Source organism: Paralichthys olivaceus, chromosome 18, assembly GCF_024713975.1.
Source record: "Paralichthys olivaceus isolate ysfri-2021 chromosome 18, ASM2471397v2, whole genome shotgun sequence".
Classification (NCBI taxonomy): domain Eukaryota; kingdom Metazoa; phylum Chordata; class Actinopteri; order Pleuronectiformes; family Paralichthyidae; genus Paralichthys; species Paralichthys olivaceus.
In genome coordinates this window covers 3991330-4014326 of record NC_091110.1, presented here as the reverse complement: position 1 = coordinate 4014326, position 22997 = coordinate 3991330, and the positions used below count along the sequence as shown (strand labels likewise).

General features: G+C 41.2%; 2 protein-coding genes across 20 annotated transcripts; both read left to right on the top strand.

The window, feature by feature from the left end:
- The first annotated feature begins 408 nt into the window (after positions 1 to 408).
- sec31a (SEC31 homolog A, COPII coat complex component) lies at positions 409 to 17901 on the top strand. 15 transcript variants are annotated; one of them, XM_020082171.2, is made up of 28 exons: positions 416 to 617; positions 1940 to 2019; positions 2866 to 2989; positions 3167 to 3365; positions 3454 to 3549; positions 3655 to 3795; positions 3893 to 4035; positions 4464 to 4563; positions 4684 to 4845; positions 5184 to 5336; positions 5431 to 5661; positions 5758 to 5832; positions 5960 to 6001; positions 6907 to 7215; positions 7470 to 7746; positions 7897 to 8075; positions 8155 to 8281; positions 8363 to 8508; positions 8639 to 8812; positions 9270 to 9527; positions 10649 to 10750; positions 11304 to 11400; positions 12248 to 12691; positions 13823 to 13881; positions 14031 to 14312; positions 15081 to 15200; positions 15298 to 15369; positions 16175 to 17901. In XM_020082171.2, exons 2-28 carry the CDS (start codon positions 1941 to 1943, stop codon positions 16352 to 16354), a joined length of 4371 nt encoding a protein of 1456 aa, XP_019937730.2. In that variant the 5' UTR covers positions 416 to 617; position 1940; the 3' UTR covers positions 16355 to 17901. The 15 variants fall into 15 exon arrangements, with proteins under 15 accessions (XP_069369730.1, XP_069369728.1, XP_019937730.2 ...); XM_020082161.2 differs by having other exon boundaries at positions 14028 to 14312; XM_020082163.2 differs by having other exon boundaries at positions 6886 to 7215; positions 12248 to 12634.
- A 942-nt stretch (positions 17902 to 18843) lies between these two features.
- tmem150c (transmembrane protein 150C) lies at positions 18844 to 22738 on the top strand. Of its 5 annotated transcripts, none has more exons than XM_069513593.1 (8): positions 18844 to 18956; positions 19709 to 19790; positions 19989 to 20042; positions 20131 to 20163; positions 20258 to 20325; positions 21101 to 21228; positions 21594 to 21771; positions 22062 to 22738. In XM_069513593.1, the coding sequence occupies exons 2-8, from the start codon at positions 19717 to 19719 to the stop codon at positions 22247 to 22249; spliced, it is 723 nt and encodes a 240-aa protein (XP_069369694.1). In that variant the 5' UTR covers positions 18844 to 18956; positions 19709 to 19716; the 3' UTR covers positions 22250 to 22738. The 5 variants fall into 5 exon arrangements, with proteins under 5 accessions (XP_069369694.1, XP_019937588.2, XP_019937589.2 ...); XM_020082029.2 differs by having other exon boundaries at positions 20128 to 20163; XM_020082030.2 differs by having other exon boundaries at positions 18871 to 19095; positions 20128 to 20163.
- The last annotated feature ends 259 nt before the right edge of the window (positions 22739 to 22997 follow it).

Here is a 22997-nt window from a genome sequence, read left to right as displayed (position 1 = left end):
AAATTACAATGCTTCACCATGAAAGTATGTAACTAACAGGAAACTACACAACTGAATTATTCCATATTTAGTACCTTTAAATGTTTTCACTTGCATTATTCTTTGAGCAGTTTATATATTTATTATAAAGGTCAACTTTAGCACATTAAAGCCAATTCAAATGTGCAACATAGGAAAACAAATTATAAGTGTGGAAATATAATCCGATAAAAAAAATAGCATCATTAAATAAGAGAAAACATATTTGATTTCACAGTGTGGCTGTTGAGGGATATCTTGTACCAGGGTAAGAGTTATAAAGTTATAATCCTGAAAACAATCTGGAGTTAGCATCGTTAGCATGCCGCTACCTCGGAGGAGGTGGGGCTCGGACGTCCCCCGGAAGCTGTTGTTCTTCTTCGCGTGCGCAGGAGGCGGTTGTACCGGGTAGTGCCACGTTGATGGACACCAGTGGGGACGTGGAAATCCGTCTGCAGACCGCAGCCGGGACCCGGTAGCCTCCTCTCCTTGTGTTTTCTCTGCCGTGAAACCCTGAGCACACTCCACAGAGGAACCGTGTGTGTGTCTGTACGCGTGTTTTATGTCTGTTCGTGTGAGAAGGCGCACAGAAAGTGAAGGTAAGCTGTTTCAATGAAGTCAAGAGATCTGTGCGAGTGTGCATCTGCCCTCACTGGGGTGTTTTGCACAGGCAGCTAACAGGCTAGTATAGTATGTATCAGCCTCTAGCTTGTACTAGTACACACAGTACCCAGTACAAAAAGTGACAACACATTTCTGTGCGTTTCCGTTGCCAATGTGAATATTAGCTTCATGCTAGCTCACTGTATTTGAACGCAGCACTCAGGACTCAATGTCTGTAGAGATATTTAATCCATTTATAACATCCTGGGTTCCTACAGGTCTTAAACACTGGTCTCAGTTCAGTTTATGTTCATTTAAAGACTAAAGATTTCATTTATAAGGCAGCAATGTTGGAACATGTTCTTATTTGTGTTTTTAGCAAACAAAGGCAGTGTTACGTTGTCAGTGCTAATGTGCAGACCTCTGACCTTTTCTTCAATGAGCTCTTTTTATCTGACATAGCAGCCAATAAATAATTATAGGTCTTGAACATCATTCCTCTAATACAACAATACAATGAAGTGTCCATGTGATAATTAGTGTCTGTTAAAGTACCTCAGTAACTATTGTATTTATGACAGTAGAATACCAATACCATTGTTTTTGTTATTAGACATGTCCCATACATGTTATACTATCACTTTAATATCACCTTATTACTTAACTTGTATGTATTTGCCTCATCTTACCTTTAAAGTGGAGATTCACATCATTTTCAAGCAGATATGAACGTAAAACCGATATGATCAGTGCATTGAATGAGTTAGTTGTTGCTGCTGTTCGCACTTGTTACAAAGGGATCTGTTTCTAATGTGATCCCAATGCAAGTTATGTCAGACTATATTTAGCATTTGTTGTGTAAAATATTAATTAAATCAGTGACAGTCTTGTTATGGAGGGATAGTGACAAAAAGAGGGGGTTTCAAGACAAGAGTCTATAGACTTTAGTAAAGACTGTAAAGATAGTGTCTTGATTTAACAAACTCAAGTATAAGTCACATTCACCCATTGACTAACATTCATATACAGCATATACACAGTGAATAGCACATTTCAACAGTGAGTCAATTCAAAGATTTAAATGACCATAAGAAATCATAAGAAAATACAAAAATTAGAAGTGTTTATTAAAAAAAAACAAATAGTGTAGGATCTTTTTTTATCCATACTCTAGGAGCTAAAACACAGGAAAGAACTGTTTGCTCTGTCATCTGTGAGAATATCCCCAGAAGCCACAAAAATACATTCATGATTCACTTTGATTCCCCCAGGGAATTATTGCACAGTCATTTACAGTCTGCACTTTTTCCCCCTTCAGGATGAAACTCAAAGAGATCAACCGCACAGCCATCCAGACCTGGAGCCCTGCTCAGCACCACCCTGTCTACCTGGCTACAGGTAGGAGCATGCAGTAAACACCGGCACAGGCCTGCTGCTGCCGCTTCTGCTCCTGTCGGGTGTTCTGACGGGACATTATGTAATTCTTCTAGCCCTTCATGCAGCTGCTTTCACTCAGCTGGTTCATACAGAATCACTTGTTTGCCTTTTCAATAGCAAATGACAGCAACAAAGAAACTGAGGATTTCCAACATTACACCATTTAAATGTATTTAAGTTATTTGATCTTAAGAGATGGAAGACAACAAAACTACAAAGCTGTCAAAGATAATACCATAAAGTTAAGGACTGCAACTGACAAGTACTTTCATTATTGATTAATCAGCTGATTATTTTCTCACATGACCCATTGATTTTAACTATAGAACGTTGTTATTTATATTTTGTGTACATTTCAGATCGATGACATGAAAATAATTCAAATAATTTTCCCCCAAAGACCAGAGTGAAGCCTTCAGGTTATAAACACCTATTAAAAAGCAAAGTCCTCATATATTGCATTTTTGCTTAATTTCTTAATCCAAATAATCAGAGCACTTTCTTCAATTGTGTTATCATTCAAGTCTAAGATTGACTGCCCATGTGGTCCTGATGTAAAGTTAGGGAAGTATTTAATTAATATAATCTTGTGGAAAGTTGTAACTGACTTGTAAGATTAAATGTACAATTATAGGCTGCGAGTGGTGATGTCAATAATATAATATTTCACTAACTGTTAGTGTCAAAAGTTTGTGTTTGCTTTAAAAATCTCTTACTTGATTATTGTAATAGGAGTCAACCAATTTTCTGTGGATTATTTGAGTGACCACTGCAGCTCTACATCAAATGTGCTCTGTCTCTCTGCAGGAACATCAGCCCAACAGCTGGATGCCTCCTTCAGCACCAATGCCTCCTTGGAGTTTTTCGAGCTGGACTTGGCTGATCCGTCACTGGACATGAAGTCATGTGGCAGCTTCTCCTCCACTCACAGGTATTAAACACCACTGACTTCACCCACTCTGTTCACTGTTTTTATGATCTGTGAATCTGTTACGTTTTCTGCATTTGACAAAGAAAAGCAGCAGATGTTTACCGCCCCCTCTTCTCTATGAAATTTCTGTCTGTGGATACATTTCTGCTGTTCATCTTTTCTTTCCTCTCTGTGCAGATACCACAAATTGGTGTGGGGTCCCTATGGGATGGACTCCGGCGCTCACCCATCTGGGGTCCTTATCGCAGGAGGCGAGAATGGCAACGTCATCCTCTATGACCCTGCAAAGATCATCGCTGGAGAGAGCGACGTGATCATTGCTGAGAGTGACAGACACACTGGGCCAGTGAGAGCTCTCGACGTCAACCCGTTCCAAGTATGATGCATTTCATCCCGTGTCGCTGAATTTCACATTCACTGTGTTTAAAACTGCTGTTACTCACTTTGTTTTCTGTTTCTTATAGACAAACCTTGTTGCATCAGGTGGGAATGAGTCTGAGATCTACATCTGGGACATGAATAACTTTGGTTCTCCTATGACACCAGGACCTAAAACACAGGTAGATCTTGTAAATCAGCGACATTTTCCGAATTACATTTTCAGCCCTTCTCATGTCAGAAATAAAAAGATCTTGAGTACAAAAGCTCATGATTTTGTCTTACAGCCTTTGGAGGACATCAGCTGCGTGTCATGGAACAAACAGGTCCAACACATCCTGGCCTCTGCCAGCCCGAGTGGCCGAGCCTCCGTGTGGGACCTTCGCAAGAACGACCTCATTATTAAAGTTAGCGACCACAGCAACAGAGTACGTTGAACTTTTTCCAGTCAGATGAAACCTTGTCTTCTCACAATCCGTAGACACTGAATACTCAAAATGTTTACGTGCATGTCTTTGTTTGTAGATGCACTGCTCTGGACTGGCCTGGAACCCAGAAGTGGCAACTCAGCTGATTTTGGCCTCTGAAGACGATCGGATGCCAGTCATCCAGATGTGGGACTTACGTTTTGCTACCTCTCCTCTGAAGATATTAGAGAATCACACGCGGTAAACAGATTCACACACTCTTTCCGTTGCAGTATTTGAGGATAACCCTGGGGATTTTTTGTATTTTTGTTATTGTCAAGGAATCCCATATAATGACCAAAACTGTTGAGTGAGCCACATTAAACCAGACCTTCATTATACATGCTGTTGATTATTTTTTACTTAATCCCACATACATCCTCCCGCTCCCCCGTTTTCCCAGTAGAGCACAAAAGGAAAAGCCTTCGTGTCCAGTGTTTTATTTGTGACTTGTTTTTCAAAATACTTTATGTCTCCAGTTGAACCAAATAAACTTGTGCCACTGAAAGACTGAAGATATCAAAGTATTAAGAAACTAACACAGTGAAAATATATCAAATATCAGCAGCCTTTTTCTTTAAATCGTGATTTTTTTTATAGTTGTAACAGTCCTGGTTCTTTTTGTGCAGGGGTGTCCTATCCATCGCTTGGAGCTTGGCTGATCCCGAGCTGCTCCTGAGCTGTGGGAAGGACAACAGGATCCTGTGCTGGAATCCAAACACAGCAGAGGTAAAAGTTTACTGCAAATGTCTTTAATACATAAAGGATGTTATTGATGTAACTGATGCAGCTTCACTAAGATTGTTCTGCCGATGTCCTCTTTAATAAACCTCCTGCTTGAATACGCAGGTGCTGTACGAGTTGCCCACAAGCAGCCAGTGGTGCTTTGACATCCAGTGGTGCCCCAGGAACCCTGCGGTGCTGTCGGCTGCCAGCTTCGGCGGACACATCGACATCTACTCCATCATGGGAGGCAGCAGCCAGGCGCAGAGCAAGAGACAGGCTGACCAGGTAGGAGTGAATGTTATGTTATAAACTGAGATGAAGAAGAGGAAGTTTGTGTTTGATGATTTGTATAATAAAACCTTTTCAGTGGAGCCATTTTAACATTTTAAAAATTATAAGGTTCTCAGAGGAGATAACACACATTATCACTGAACATAACTTTGTTTTGTTAGTCATATATCTAGTAGATGTGGTGCCATCAGACCTCATGACCAACCAAATAATCTGGACTTTAAGCTAATTCTATATATCAGGCTGTTTGATCTGGTCAGGATTGTGACCTATGACCTTTCTTCACCTTAGAAAAGAAACAGAAATAAAACTATAACTTGATGTTGTTACAGATAAGCACCTCATTCGGGAACATGGATCCTTTTGGGACAGGACAAACTTTGCCTCCACTGCAGCTGCCCCAGACCACTGCCCCTCCAGCTGTAATAAACCCCCTGAAGAAGCCACCCAAATGGATCCGCAGACCTGTTGGGGCCTCGTTTGCTGTGAGTCCTGTTTCTTCTGCCTTACATCAGCATTTTGAATTTTGTTTGTATTTTGCTATTTGAATCACTTGTGGTTTTATCTGGTTACTCACAGTTCGGTGGAAAGCTGGTGTCTTTGGAGAACCCGAAGCCAAACCCTCAGCAGCTGCAGCAGCCCACTTCCCACGTTGTACATGTCAGCCAGGTGGTTACAGAAAGAGCCTTTCTGAAGCGCTCCGATCAGCTGCAGGCCACTCTGAGCTCAGGCAGCTTCGTGGACTTCTGCCAGGGAAAGATCGATGCAGCTGAAAATGAGTTTGAAAAGACAATTTGGTCTTTCCTCAAGGTATGAAAATCAGAGAGAATCCTCTCCAAGAAAATCAGAGTCCATTAAGAAATGTATAGTGTAGTTTTCAACAGAAACTCTGGTTTCTTTTTTCAGGCTAATTTTGAAAATGATATCCGCAGCAAGTTCCTGGAACTTCTGGGTTACAACAAAGAGGAGTTAGCCCTAAAGGTGAGAAGTTTTCTTGACTATTGTTCAACCAATATGATGGTATTCATATGTATTTGTTCAAAATATATATTATCATTCTTTAATCAAGTGTTTCAGTCTCCTGACAAATCTGTCCATTTGTTGTCAGATTTCAGCAGCACTAGAGGAAAAACCTGCTGATCCTCCGGAGGTGAGTTTTTTGTTTTAGTTCAGTTACTTCAATATGGTATTTCAAAGGAAGAGTTTGACATTTTAGGAAAGAGATTTTTTTTGCTTTATAGCCAACGGTTTGATTAAAAGAAGAGACCCACAAATCTCTATCGGCTAAATATGAATCAGTGGCGTAGCATAATTTCTTGCAGCCATCGCTACCTGCTCAGCATCAATCCACAGACAGGCACAGAGCATTTAGCAGCTGAAGAGTTTCCCTTCCAAGTTAATTGAGATGCTTCTAAATCAGCACATGACAGTACAACAATAATGACTGAGTACGATCAGCAGTAATTGGAGGCACATTTATAACTGAATTGCTGTTAAGTATCTTTCTTACAGTTTTTAAATGAGGAAGTGTCGCAAGTATCTATAAAGCTGAAATCCTTGTCTCAGTTCTACAAACACTTCACTTTTTGAAACTGCTCAGAGGAAGCTGGAATAATGTGCACAGACACCAGAGTTAGCAACCATCTTTCTTCTGTTAGAGGTTTCCTGGGCCTGTTGCTTAACTTAATTTTATTTCATCAACTAAAAATGGCCTCCACCTAGAGCCCCATCTCATCATCTTAATGTGGACCAGAGAGCTGACGCTGAGCTGTAATTACCCACAAAATGAAACCAAGTCAGATCTCAGCCAGCTGACCCCACTCTGTCTGAGTGCCAACCTGTTCTAACCTTGCTGCACAAATCCGTCACTTGAAAATTCTTTTTCATAATTGAGTTTCATGTTCATTTTAGCCTCATGTAGCAAACATATCCTTGTAAAAACCGGGCTGGTATCCAGGGATTTCAGAAGTAACTTATCTGCACCTCCCTGCACTTCTTCCCACACGTCTAATGAAATATCTGTGTTTGTCTCAGCCTCAAACTTCTCCTCTTCAGGTGGAGGTGCCTGCTCCAGTCAGCCTGCAGCCTTTACCAGACCTCAGCCTCATGCAGCCTGCAGACACTCCAGAGGCTGTGTTCGACATGATCGCTGCAGCAAACCCTCAGCCAGCTGCCACATTTGAACTGGACGCCACTCCTGAAGCAGACGGTGTAAAACCAGAAGCAGCAGAAGATTTAGAGGAAGATGTTCTCACTGATGAACCAGAAGAAAATGTTGAAAAGGTTCTCACACAAGGAGATGCTGAGGAAGAGAAGGAGGAGGTGGGGGAGGAGATGGATGAAGAGGAGATCCCCTTAGATGAGGTATAATGTCATCATTTTACATTTTCATATATGCCATCTGATATATATAGACATTTCCCCCTAATGATGAATTACAATCAATGCTAACACATGCAACAATTGTAAAAATCAGGTTACAGGCCTGGCAGAGCATCTAGCATGACCATAGAGTCTATAGCCTTTGAAAAATGTTCAATACAGTAGCACAAGGGGAAAGGATAGGAATACATATAAATAAATATGAAACATCAATTAAAGTTTTTCTGTTGTTTCAGGAGACGACAGCATCAGTGGAAGAGGAGGAGAAGGAGGAGGAGGAGCACATTTCAGCTGAGACCCCAGCTCCGGTTCAGGCTCCAGTTGAGTTGGCCACTGAGGTCCCAGCTCCATTTCTGGCTCCAGTTGAGTTGGCCGCTGAGGTCCCCGCTCCATTTCTGGCTCCAGTTGAGTTGGCCGCTGAGGTCCCCGCTCCATTTCTGGCTCCAGTTCAGGAGGCCACTGAGGTCCCAGCTCCAACTCCTGCAGAAGGAGTCAGTCTCAGCATCAGTCAAGGTAACAAGATTTTCAGTGTTTAGAGTGTGTGGACAATATAATAGCCACAATTATTCTTTCAAAGAGGCCAGTGTGTCTTTTTTAAACTAAATCTGTGACTGTATTACTTGGTAACTGTTAAATATTAAAACCTTTTTGTTTCCCTTCCAGATGTAGACGGCTTGATCACGCAGGCTCTGCTGACCGGAGACTTTGAGGGAGCTGTTGACCTATGTCTCCATGACAACCGGATGGCGGACAGCATCATTCTCGCCATCGCAGGAGGGGCCGAACTCTTGGAGAAAACCCAGAAGAAATATTTTACAAAAGCACACAGCAAGATAACCAAGGTTTGTAATGACCAGTAGGGGAAATTTATTTTTTATGAGTTGAGAGTTTATTTTCAGTGTCTGTGTTTTTGTCCTGCAGCTGATCAGTGCAGTGGTGATGAAAGACTGGCATGACATCCTGAAGACGTGTGACCTGCAGAACTGGAAAGAGGCCCTAGCTGCCGTCATGACCTACGCTCAGCCTGAGGAGTTCTCTTCCCTCTGTGGTTAGTTTTCATGCAGATGATTGTTTGTTGTCTCTCAGTCATGTATGTTTTACCTTCTAACTGAGCTTCTCTGTTTGTCAGACCTTCTTGGGGACAGACTGGAAGAGGCAGAGGTCGCTCAACTCCAAGCCCAGGCCTGTCTGTGCTACATCTGTGCCGGCAACGTGGAGAAACTCGTGTCTTGTTGGACCAAAGCTCAGGAAGGACACTGTCCCCTCTCTCTCCAGGTTTGTTAGCATACGTTGATAATACATCATATTTTGTGTTTTCGTTCCTTTTCTGTTGCAACAAATAAAGTGACACAAAAAAGTGGATGTTCTATTTCAGCTACGCTAATGTATTGTTTCTATTACCCAGGACCTGGTGGAGAAAGTGGTGGTGCTGCGTCGTGCAGTAGAACAGACCCAGCGCTCTGATCCCGCTGCTGTTGGCATCCTATTGGCCGAGAAGATGAGCCAGTACGCCAACCTGCTGGCCTCACAGGGCAGTCTGACCACCGCCATCACCTACCTGCCCGACAACACCAACCAGGTATGAAACAACAGTGCTGCGGCCTGTTATGAGAGGAGGTCACACTGATACTGTAAACACAAGCTTAAATCTGTGATTCTGTGATGATGGTGAATCAGATGTCATGTGATCGTACAGTAAGGTGTCAAATTTTCCTGTGACTTTGGTTGACATTTTTATTATTCATGAATGAAATAAAAAAATAAAATAATGATTTGTTTATGAACATATTTATGGGTTAAACAGCTAATTACAACTGAAGCCACTTGATGTTTTTCATATGTGACAGAACACATCATTCTTTTTCTTTCTGTCACCAGTTCCATTATTACCTGAATGATGTACTAGGTGACAATACTCACAAAGGGAAAATAACTAGTTTTAACATAACAGTTTTGACTGCTGGCTGCTATTTCACATTTTTACCGAAAACAATCATGAGAGACAGTTTTTTTTGTCTCGTGTTTGGTCCATGCAGGTTGCCGTACAGCAGCTCCGTGACCGCCTCAGTCGGGCTCTGGGGCAGCAGGCGGTGGCTCCTGCAGCTCCTGTACAAACCCAGAGAGCTCAGTCTCAGCGACCTACCCCTCAGGCTCAACACAACTCAGCGCTGCCACGCCAACCCTTTACCCCGGTCCAGCCCACCATGGTGCCTCAGCCCACTAGTGCAGCTCCAGTACCGATGCTCACACCTGCCTCTGCGCCTGCACCTTCCCAGCCGCAGTATTTCCAGCCAGTATGTTCCAACGGTTTCCCATCGTCCCACACAAGTGTTCACACAATGATCCACATTTTTATTTATTTATTCACAGTTGTTTCCTTTTGAAATTCTATTATTCATGAACTTAATTTTGAAACTAGGGACCAGATGTATAAAAAAAATTTGTTTTACCTGTGATTTATAAATCCACACAAACAAAAGGTTTTTTGTGGAAGTGGGCAAACACACAGGCCTCATTTCCACAATAAGACATCACTAATGATTATAACAAAAGGAGGAGATTTCTTTAATGTACATATTGTATGTTTAACACATCTGTAGCTACACATCCATACACATACAAACTTGAAGACTTGTCGATTAAAAACAAGTTTTACAGGTTGTGTTGCATCTGCAAGGTACTAAGAATGCACACAGGATTTCAAGTAAGTTTATAAATGTGTCATCGACATTTTGCAGAAAGCTGAAGATATAGGAAAAAATGAACAGGATCAGCATCATGATAAGATTCTGTCTTTCACTCCCTCTCAGTAATATCACCTACAGATATCTGTAGTAGAAATGTGTTTGTTGCTCTGTAGTGTGCGTGAAGTGCACACATTGCTCTTTTATGAATACCAGCGTATGTGTAGGAAATGGCAAACATGGCGTTTGTGTGTACGTATGGTTTATACATCCAGCCCCCGGGAGTTTGTATGATCAGACTCAAACATCAGACATCAGGACTCACACAGATTTACGTTTAGTGTTCATTAACCTGCAACAGTGTGCTCACGTCTCCACGCTCAGTAACCACCTGTCTGTCTGGTGAAGTGCTCATTGCAGTCTTCCATTGTGTTGCAGTCATTTCAGTGACTGGAATTCCATTCTAGCCAGGGTTTAAATTACACACTGATTGACAAATATTAATGATAATTGTGTGAAAAGTGAAAAAGACTTAATTGATAAAGTGCAAATTTGGTTTTTAGTATCCCTGTCGTTTGAACCCTGGCTCCTCTTATGTCTTCTCTCTCCTGCTCTCTAGTCCAGTGCTCGTGCACTGTAGCGTTTGTTTTTTTGTTTGGTGTCCCCCCCCCCCCCCCCCCTTGCGCCGCGGCCATCATTAGTATGTGCCGTGTTTTTCTTGTGTGCTTCAGATGAGGGCTGCCTCCACTGTCACCTCCTGGAGTAATCAAAGTCCCACAGCCCTCCCCAATGTCCCTCCTCCTCTTCAAGTAGGCAGCGCCTCAGAGCCACAGGTACAAACACTGACCGACCATCCAGCTCGACACCTTTGCTGATCCTCTTAAATACAGACGACCTTAACAACTGCGAATTACTAAACTGTTTTCAATAATAGGACCAATGCCTGATATCCTAAACTTCTCTGTGGCCACTCTGTCTGTGGTAATGCCTTTCCCTTTTGCCAGCTCACTTCCTGTTGATGCTGTTTCCTCTGTCTCCTGTGATGCAGGCACTCCATTAAGTCTCATTTGTTTCTCCTGCTGCTCCATTATTAATGTGGTTTATTGCATGACTCTTCACACTGTGAATCTGCCTACCACTCCTGACATGCATGCCATTCCCCACTACCAAACAAAATATGACTATCGTGAAATGTTTGAACTTCTTTATAGGTGAGTGAGTCTCACTCACCAAAAGGCAGAAGAGGTAGATTTAAGACACGTTCTACCCTGTTTGCAAACTGTCTAGCTGATCCTTCAACCTCTCTTGCGGAGCTCAATGACCAATTTTCTCTCCTTTATTGCGAAGAATGGTTTTTAGATCTCTTTCTTCTTTGTTTTTTTGAAGGCGGAGCCTCCAAAGTCCATGTACGGGATGCCAGCCTCCTCCACAGCTTTTGCTGCACCTGCGGCCTCGTCCTTCATGTACTCCCATCAGTACCAGCGTAAGTGTTTTACAGGCCACTGAAGACAAAGAATGCGCTCTATAGCACCAGGGTCATTGACAAGCAATTAGTTTTAACCTAGTGAGACACAGACACATTTAGACAGTGAAAAGCATTCGTATTATTTTTGTTTGATTTCTCATTTTTGCGTCATCAACAAACCCACTCGCTTGCATTGAATCCAGGATATCCTGCTGTGTTCTAGAACGGCTCATTCGGGCTTTCCCCAGAGTTTTTACAAGGGGACTGGTTGGAGAAACTCCTGATAAAGTCCAGAGCGTCTCACTCAGCCATTTGTGTTTTCACATGCAGCCCCTCCGGAGAGAAAATGTCAGTGCGTATCTGCGTATATGCGTATATGCGGTGATAGAGTTCCCCTCTTGAGAGCTTGGACAGAACACAAACCTGTTCTCAGTGGAACGACGCAGCGACCTCTCGTGGATTTATTTTGCATCTAATCTTATGTTGGCAAGTTGAGTGGAGGAGGAGTTAAACCATCTACAATCGTGTACAATTCACAACCACCTGCACATTTATAGGAGCGTGGCACATGAGCAGCACACAAACTTTCCTCTCTTTAAAACACTGACAAACATTTCCTTTTGGAAAATGTTTGTAATATCTCATCCTCGCTGTGCTGTAGGTTTCAGTGTGAGTCACTAACAGAACATGACAGCGTCTTGGTTAAATCACTTTTTTAGTATGTTTATCTCTTTGCCTGTTGAGTCTTTTGTATCCTACCAGCTAAAGAGTTTGTAGCATGCACTGTAACTCGTATTAATCGAATGTTTCTTGTTGCATGATACAGTATTATAACAGCATCTGTTGTTTCCTGTGTGACCCTCAGCTTACCCCCAGGTCAGCCAGTATCCACCTGGAGCTGGTGGGGTGCCTGTCTATCAGCCTCTACAGTACAACTCCTCTCAAGCCTCTCTTCCACCTCCTCCTGCAGAGCCCTACTCCCCTCCTCCTCACCCCCCAGGCTTTCTCTCTCAGTACACTCAGCCTGTCCCCTCTCAGCCAGCACAACCGTTCTATCCCGGACAACCTCCCATCAGCCACTGCCTGTCCTCCTCTCCACCCTCACAGCCTCCTTTCTTTCCCCCTGCCGCCTCTTCCTCCTCCTCCTCCTCCTCTTTCTCTGCTCCTCCGTCCTCCGGAGCGTCTTTCCAGCATGGCGGGCCAGGATCTCCTGTGTCATACATGCCTCTTCCTCCACCAAGCGGAGTCTCAGGTACACAGCTTGAGCTTGACCCTGACCCCGAGCGGACCCCCGCCTCTCAGAGAACAGGTCTGCATGACTCTGATTGCACTCACTGTCATCGCTCTCCTCCAGTCAGTGCCAGTGCCGTACAAATAGTTATAGACTTCAACAGGGTTTCATTATAATCAATTAAATTGATCAGATTATGTTATGATAAATTCGATTTTTTTTATTAATTTAAAATAAACAACAGAACTGAGCACATCCCTGTGCAATATCACTACCACTTAATATTCAATTATTTAAAAATATTACCATCTTGTTTTATATAATTATTATTTTTAAGTGTAGGACTTCAGATCTTATATTTTAGCATGTTGGATGGACGACTGTGAGTTCACCTTAATGCAATTCTAATCAATTTACTGCTCAGTTTCTTTAGAAATCATCAGCATTCAGTTTGCAGACAGTGACGAAGGCAGATAATGACGAGGACAAGAGAGTGCAAACAGAAATGAATGAATTAATCAGATTTTAACTTTAAAACTTTTGCTGCTTCAAAATTATCTGCAGCATTTAAAATCAACACTATTAATAATCCTTCAATCCTCAGCCGGATGATTCAGGTCTAAAATAATCAAATAATTATAAATATTGATGATGGTCATCACTGAGATCACTGAACTGCAATGAGAGCTCATCAGCGTTCTGCACCTAAGCAAAAATAGACCACACTTAATGACTACAATTAGAATTTTAACATCATGGTTTATGTTATGTAAACTGGATGCAGAACATAAGAAGAAGCTATTTGGCATATGTATGAAACTTGTGACTAGTAATAAATGCTTAAAGACTGATTCAGGTTAGCTTAGAGATGTGTGACTCAGTAGACCCTCAACAGAGAAGTTGTCACCAGTGCAATGATTATATTTCACACTGAACCTTGCTAGACATAAACATTAATTCATTTGTGAAAAGTCCCAACTTCTCTTAAATCAATATTTAACTGCTTAATGTGAATCACAAAATTTGCTTTAATCATTGATCTAGCAATGGTTTGATGTTAATCATAATCAAATATTATCCACACTTTCAATCAAGTGTGGAGTAGATTTGGTGTCATGTTAAATTTCAATGTTCATGACCAGATTAATGTTAGCACCAGGTAGAGTGAGAGAGCGAATCATGAGGATTCTGTTTGGTTCTGTTCTTTAGGGCCTCAGAACGGCTGGAATGACCCTCCTGCTCTGAGCAGAGCAACAAAGAAGAAGAAGGTTTGTCTCCTAAATGAAATATAACTGCATTCTGTCATAGAAGTGTATTTCTTTAACTGTTATTCTTCTCTGTATGTGTCCAAGCTGTACAAAGAGACAGATAGTGGATGCCATATGTTCCATGTACAGTAATTTATATCTGTCAGCAGGTTCCAGAGAACTACACTCCCCCTGCACCCATCACTGCTCCCATCCTGGCTCCGCTGGGTGCTGATCCTCAGGCGCAGATGGGGTCCTCTGGGGCCCCTCAGGCCATGGTCCAGGGCCCACAGGGCGCCCAGATCCCTTACTCAGGAATGAACCAGCAGCAGCAGCAGCATCATCATCATCAGCAGCAGCAGCAGCAGCTCCCCCCGACAACCATGAACCCTGCAATGCCCAAGACAAGTATGGAGGGAGCACCGGGAGCACCTACTGGAGATGTTATTCAGGTACACAGAATGCAAACGTTACAGCTTAGAAAATGTTTTATATAATAGGAATAACCAATACTTGATTGGTTGTTATCATTGACATTCATTTTATTAATACGGTCTGCAGTAGCCTGTTCCTCTGTGCCTCTCTTTACGTTTGAAAACCTCAGGATTACAGTCACACTGTTCATAGGTGAAAACTTCAACACAGCTTATAACACCCAACCACTCAAATCAGTTTTTTGCTGCTCAATTAAAGACAAAGTTCCCAATTGTGGCAACACGACTCATCTTCTCTTTCAGGGGTTTCCATGGTAAATGCTTCAGCCAAAGTTTTTGTGTTCTACATTTTTAAAACCTGAAGATGAATGACTCAAGTTGATGACGTCTCTACTTGCATAGTTTGAATAGAGTTTCGTATTCTATCATAGCACAATGATTCATTTCAGTTTTAATGCCAAATCACAACAAACAGCATCTCAAGGTACTTTACATAGTAACGTTGAGACCTTTACAAACTCACCAGGTTTTCATGACGCCAAGAGAAATGGTTCAGACGTCAACAAATATTTTATAAATCCATAGAGTTAACGGAGTTACCATTGTTTATATTTACTGTTTACATGTAAATGTATATATTTTTTCTATCCATTCTGTTTTCATTCAATATTGGTTTATATCTTTTATAAAATACATTTTTAAAGTTCCTTCAGAGATTTTTGATTAACGGCTGAAATGTCATTATCTGTGGATTTGCAGCATTCACACTCTCTTCGTCCTTTTCAGCCTCTGCGGTCCATCCCTGCTGAAAAGATCATGAAGAAGCCGATCCCCGATGAGCACATGGTCCTGAAGACCACATTCGAGGGGCTCATCCAGAAGTGCTTGGCTGTAGCCACCGACCCTGTGAGTCTGTCAGACGAGGATAACAACACAGTTTATCTCTGCCCTAACAAAGTGGATCATTAAGTGTTTGACTTTATTCTGTTTTATCTTCTCACAGCAAACAAAGAGGAAGCTCGATGATGCCAACAAACGTTTGGAAGCACTTTATGACAAACTCAGAGAGCAGACGGTGAGTACCAATAAGAAAAACATGCAGAATCAATGTGGGTTTTCCTTTCCTGGAAACCAAGGTCACTTTACATTCAAGAAACTTTGACATGAATCAGTTACATTTTAAAAACAGAAATTTGAATTAAATCCATATATGAACCTCATGCAAGAGGAAATAATTAGTTTTCTCTTGTAGATTTCACATTGAGGTAGAATCAAAATCGCAAGTAGTTACTAAGTTATATACAGAGAGTCTGACTTTCTCATCTTTAGACTTATATGCTTTGTGAATCCGGAATCTAATTATTTTACATGCATCACTTGAGTTAAGAGACAAACTAAGAGAGATGTGGTGGCCCACATGAATTATAGGAATTATCGTCAGTATGTGGATCATTGTTGAGAGCTCTTCAGAGCTGAGCATCACAGAGACAGTTTATTTGTCGGGGACCATGTACGGGGAAAAAAACTCATACAAAGAGAAAAGAAGCACTGTACTAGATTTAGCTACAAGCTTAATTAAATAACACACATTTCAATCATTAAAATCAATGTAATGTAATTTACACAATCGCATACAAACATACACACACTCTTTAATTAGTGTTGATAAGGCATCACTGAAATGTCTGAGGGATTCATCTCTCTCCTGGAGCAGTTGTCCATGAGACAAAAGTATAATCTCTCACAGTAAATCTGTGCAGTGCCTCTCAGTGGTCTAGGCTTCCATTGCTATCTCTCCAACTTCGATGAGTATTATTGAACTATTTACAATTAAAAAGCGCTGACTTTTCACTGACCCTTTCTGCTTTACCTCTCTCCAGCTCTCTCCAGCCATCGTAGGAGGTCTACATAACATAGCCCGGACTATAGAGTCCCGATCCTACATGGAGGGCCTCAACATCCACACCCACATCGTCAGCAACAGCAACTTCAGCGAGACGTCAGCATTCATGCCCGTACTCAAGGTGGTGCTGACACAGGCCAACAAACTCGGGGTCTGATCAGGCCAGATTATAAAAACCCCACCACCTCGGCACTCCTCCGAGTCTTTGACTGGCGGACAGTGGAGAGTGAGCGGTCAGGGGTCGAGCTGAGGATGGGCGTTATAAATTGTTGGTTGCTTGTTTCACAGGAAACTCCATTTGAATCAAATGCAAATGATGAAGAATTGTGAGATGTATGAAAAATACTGTTAAATTCTTTTTTTTGTGCCATTCACGTTTTCTGACACAGTTCAAACACAAGCCATACTATCAGTCGCACTCGGTTGGGAAACTAAATTCTGAGCCCGGTGCAAACATATCCACAGTTAAAGGGCTTGAGAGAGTTTGATTAAAGTTCCACCTCAATCTGCCAGAAAGTCACTCTAAACATTTGTTTGTAATTTAGACTTTTACTCATATGGATTAATGCATAATCTTAAAATAAATGTGCAACAATCCCACTGAAGCATAATTTAATCTCCAAACCGACAAGCAAATTATGAGGAATACAGTTTTAAGATTTTGGATATGGAAATTAAGGTAAATAGATTTGGAAGCAAATTGTTTGACTATGTTGGATGCAAAGGAATGAAAATAAAAATAGGAAAACGACAACAGATTCAGGAATTGTAATGGCATTTCTATCTACTCATGTTGATCAGTACAAATAAATCTGGTCAACTAAAAGAAACAAGAACCCTTCTTTAGTAGTGTGGACATAAATAGCAGAAGACAGTCATGTAAGAAATATTAGCTTGTTTCATCTATATTAAATTTCAATATTGCAGTGCAATACAACAGTGTCCGGATACATCACAGTTAATATAATTTTCTCTTAAAAGTACAAAATTGTGTTTCACATATGAACACAACAATACCTGCATGCATTTCGCAGTAGAGCTGAAAAAGAGGCAACAGAAGGATGAGAGCAGAGGAGAAGTTTTCTATGTTCATTTCAACAGCAGGAGACAAGAAACGAATTAATTTAAAATAAGAACATTTGATTGACTGCCATGCTTTAACCAGTAGTCCCTCCCACAGCATTTAAAGCAACATTAATGCCAGTTTTATTTTCTTAATGTGCTTAATATGACATTTGCTAATACTCTAAACCTGCTTCTAATGGCTTACTTTCACCGCTGATGTCACTAATGCAACACTTTGGACCAAGACGTTGTCAGTGTGTGAAATATTTCAATGCAGAGCAATGCAAACCCAGTGTTTGTGGGCATTTTAATGATGTCTTATTTTTGTTGTCTTCTTTTGTTTTTTCCTCTATGTAATCACGAGGCTCCGCTGAGTGCAATGGACTTTTTTTTTTTTTTAAACGAGACCGTGCTTTTATGGAATTTGAAAGTATGCATGCTTTATCACAATGCTAGAAGTCGTCTGTAATGGCATTCAAGGTAATTATCTGCTAATTAACCAGACCTCAGAAGGAAACTGGAAACAGACTTGATTTTCATTCCAACGATGATGAGGGCTGCAGTCTGAGTGGTCAACCTCGGTTGTTTTAGATGGACTACATGCAATATTTTCAATAAATAGTATTTATTTACCTGTGATGTGGCGTTGTTTTGATTTGACTTGGTGTCTGCTGTATTGTACAGTTAAACTTGATTTGGATTGTTTCTCTGCACACAGTTTTCTATCAGTTCAGAACATACATTCATAATATCAAGGCACTGTCAGGTGTGAGCGGCCATCGGCCTTGAACGGTTGGGATGAGCCGAGAAAAATTGGGGGGGGGGGCAAAGAGGGGAAAGGAGAGAGAGACCAGGAACTGTTGTGCAACTGTTATATTGAAGCTCTCAGACTGCTTTATATGATACAAATGATAATATAAATACTTAATTTAATGATTTAATTGATGGTAGCTGCACCAGTTAATATTTATTATATAATCTTATTCATCTCGACCATTTCATTGTTTCATTTAAAATAGATGAATTGTCACATCCATGGAAAATCAGTGGTCTCGACAGCTTGGAAAGAGGATCTGTGGGGGAGATAGAGGAGGAGATGTGAAATAATATTGTGGGAGGCTGTTGTTAGACATTAAGGGAAGTGCAAACTCGATTAATGAGATACTAGATCATTCAAAGGACAGTGGACTCCCTGTCATCTACGGGACATAGAATGGAGGTGTGTGAGGAACAGAGGCACGCTAATACACATGTCGTACAAATGCCAAACAAAAGGTAAAGTTTGGGAAAATATGATCTAATTTTATAACTAAACTGTAATTACTTGGTATAAAGTTGCCACTGAGCCTGCTGCTCTGTATGTTAGGTATGATATCACAAAGGATGGGATTGTGGATTCAGCGGATTCAATGGTGCAGAGTCAGACAGGCCTTTATCACAGGTTTGAGATTATTGTCAGAGGTTAATATAAGGTGCTGTTTGCCTTCATGTCCAACCCTTTATTTCTATTCCTTCATCTCCATCATCTCATTTCCATCTATTATTTTTATGTATTTATAATTCCGCGCTTTAATTTTGAAGGACAGACACGCAGAGCGGAAGTCGTACCTGGGTCAAACCCGTTTACCTGACAGCTCCGTGTTTACATCTGGTGTGTGATGCTGAAATGATACCACCTCAGATGTTCACGTGAGGTAAGTTTCATTTATCCTACAAGGAGGTTTTATCTCGATCTTCTTCAGGACTGTAAATAAAAAGCACGGGAGGAGAGCTGACACGCGCAGGACGTTCCTGACGTAACGTTTGTGACGGATTAACCCACCGGAAGAACAGGTAGAGTTACCGTCACTTCACTAAGAACAGGTAGAGTTACCGTCACTTCACTAAGAACAGGTAGAGTTACCATCACTTCACTAAGAACAGGTAGAGTTACCGTCACTTCACTAAGAACAGGTAGAGTTACCGTCACTTCACTAAGAACAGGTAGAGTTACCATCACTTCACTAAGAACAGGTAGAGTTACCGTCACTTCACTGATAACAGGTAGAGTTACCGTCACTTCACTAAGAACAGGTAGAGTTACCGTCACTTCACTAAGAACAGGTAGAGTTACCGTCACTTCACTAAGAACAGGTAGAGTTACCGTCGCTTTACTAAGAACAGGTAGAGTTACCGTCACTTCACTAAGAACAGGTAGAGTTACCGTCACTTCACTAAGAACAGGTAGAGTTACCGTCACTTCACTAAGAACAGGTAGAGTTACCGTCACTTCACTAAGAACAGGTAGAGTTACCGTCACTTTACTAAGAACAGGTAGAGTTACCATCACTTCACTAAGAACAGGTAGAAATGTGAAATGTATCTGCCTGCCTACATGTTGACTGTTTCTAATCATCAATCAGTATCTTCCACACAAACTAACACTTCTTCTTCTGTGGTGTCCCAGGTGAAACGATGTGGAGCTGCAGTCCGTGGGTTCTTCTGCCTCCTGCCTACTCTGTGTGCACAGCCGTGGGACTGTGGGTGGTGTGAGTTCAGTTCATTACAGGACTGCATGTGACCACCACGTCTGTTTCCATGGATGAGTTACTGAATGGGCCAAACAGGCACAAGCAAGGGGACCCAAACTGAATACAAATACAATATTGGTTGTATGTTTTCTGTGGACACTCTGAGATTATAGATACAGTAAAATTATAACAAAGTATTTTGATGTATTTCAATAGATACTTCGTCGCTGTCAGGGATGAGCAGGTCGTGCCCCTGAGCTCACAACACATGTAAGAATCGAATCAATATCATTTATTGCCAATGATCATTTTTCAATTCCTTTGGAATAATATTATTTGTTACATTTATTTTCAGCAGAATAAATGGATCCGGGTATCCTCCATTCATTAGGTACATACTCACATTTCCTTTTCACAGTAAAAGCACAGCCACTGTGTTTATTTTAGTTAAGCAAATACAAAATGCTCCTGCTTCCTCTTCTCAGTGTTGCAGGCAACTTTCCACCAGCCAGCTGCATCTTCAGCGAGGTCATGAACCTGGCGGCATTTGTGGGTAAGAGCAGTGATTGCAGTTAACACACTGTAGTTATAATACAGTTAAATACTGTCTCAAAACATTCTCACTTCCTAACCCCATCTATGGCCTTCAGCCTAAGCTTATGACCAGAGGTTGCAAAAGTACAAGTACTCTTCACTCTAGTACAAGTACAGATATTTCTCTTAAAACATGCTCAAGTAAAAGTACAAGTACTGATTCAACCTCTTTACTAAAGTTAATAGTATAAAAGTACAGGCTCTGAAATGTACTCAAATTATAAGTTATTCTATTCTTCACTCTCTTCCATGTTGTTACAGACACATCTCTCCCTGACAATGGAAAGCAGGCGTTCAATGATATAAAATGGAATGGCACATAATTGAATGGATAGGATCAAACCATAGACTGAACATAAAGATAGAGAGCGTGTCCATCTGTATTAGTATAAAAATGAAGATAAAATATACTGGATACAGTTGCTGCCATCTTGGCAGAAGTGATCCTGATGTGGAGTTGCAGTATCAAGGTCCAGTGCCTACGTGTGCTTGACCAATCATCTGTAGTGTCAAATAATTAATTAAAACTAAACTCATCACAAACATCAGTGCGATAAGAACTACCTGTAATGACCATTAAAAACCAGAATAAGGCGATCAAGATGGTTTGACTTTTGAGAGCTGTCATGATGTCCATCTCTATATACAGACTATGACTCAAACAGGATATACAAGTAGAATAAATCCAGCTCTTTATCTTTATTCATTTTCCACTGGTTCCTTCTTTATTACAGGGTTGATTATTGCCGTCCTGAGATACCTTCAGCTGAAACACACCACGGTCAAACCATGGCTGAATTTTGGTAGTCTTGTTTGTTTTGCCATTGGCTGCTTTGGAATGACACTCGTAGGAAACGTCCAGGTAGTACATCAGCAGATACATACACATGTATTTAACTAGAATGTAACTTAGTATACCACATACCTCTGCCAAGGCCCAACAGTCCCCTTAAATTCAATCAATCAGTACCAAATTGCACACACACATATTTATCAGTACCATGAATATGCCGGATTTCTTTCATCAAGCTTAACATGATGGTTAAAATCCGCCCCACCAAGTTTCGTGGCAATCCATCCAGTACTTTTTGCATAATCCTGCAAACCAACAAACCAACAAACACCAATGAAAACATTACCTCCTTGGCGGAGGTAACACTGGTTCATAGTATGGATTCATCTCCAGCTTCGGTTCACGGGAATTGATCTTTGTTGTTTTGCTTTTAGGTATTCGCCAATCAGAACATTCACGAAGCGGGCACACTTATGACGTTTGGGCTGGGAACGCTCTTCTGCTGGGTGCAGTCCTACATCACCCTGAGAGTGAACCTGAGGAACGAGGGGAGGAAGGCGGGAATCAGTCGTTTCCTGTTGACTGGAGCCGTCACTGTCTGCATGATCGTCCGTATCCTTTAACTCAAACTGGCTCGAGAGAGTGATGGACACATTCAAATGATAATCGCTGAAATATTGTATTTTATGAATTCGAATAGTTAAAATGGCTGCAACTGAAATTCATTTATTATAAATTAGAGTTTAAGAAATGATTTAAGTGAGTGTTCAGTTCAGTGAGTTTACAGTTCAAAACTGCTCATCCAGGATCAGACAATGTTCAGTAAATCAACTTATTATTAATGTGGCTATTATTATGATATCTTTATCAAAGCATGTTTTCCCCTTAACTCACGGGTGCAGGTCCGGTCCTGATGTCAGAGAAGCTCCACATGCAAGCAGCCCGATGCCAGTGGGCGCTGGTCATGTTCTTCCTCATCTTCATCGGCACTTTTGCCGTCGAGTTTCGTCACAACCGCTTTGAGATGGTGTGCACAGATAACTCAGCGACCCACTCTGAAGTGCACAGTGACGAGTTGCACCAGCTTTAGGGACGTCACACTGTCTCACATCTGAAGGTCATCAGGATCAACTGCATGAGGCGCATGAGATGCCTTTACACCATCTTAAGGGTTTATCATTCCATTGTTAACAATAGCGACATGTGAGGGTCTTTGTTTTGAGCTTTTCTCCTCTTATCGACCACTTTAAGTGTTTTGCACAACAATCCACACTCACACATACTTTATGCTGTGCTTTTTTTGAATCAAACATTTGCACAGATGTTCGTGGCAATTTTGGGTTTGGTATTTTGACCAAGGACACTTTGGCATGCGAACTGGAGGCGCTGGCAATCAAACTGCCATCTATCTGGTTAATGGTCGACCTGCTCCATTTTCAGAGTCAAGGTCGCCATCGACCCATGTTCATGTTTTGAAAAAAATGCAAAAATGAACCTTTCAAACTTTTTTTACTTTTCAAATGCTTTAGTTTTGCTGATATGCACAGTAAAGAATACAATAAATAAAAATACAGAAACATTTGTCTCTTTCTATACACCCAAATATCATTGGACATTTTGAACAACTTATTTTAAATGACCTGATTTTGATGTTTTTTGTTTCCCTCACATATCTTTCTATCTCCCATAATATTGAAAAATTGAATTTGAAATGTCTGGCACATAAAGCAACATTATTATCTGCATGGATCAACACCACAAGTGAGAGTGAGAAACTTGTTTTATAGTTTGTGAACGTGCCCTTTGAGCCTTTCACATGAAGTATTTTAATAAACAAC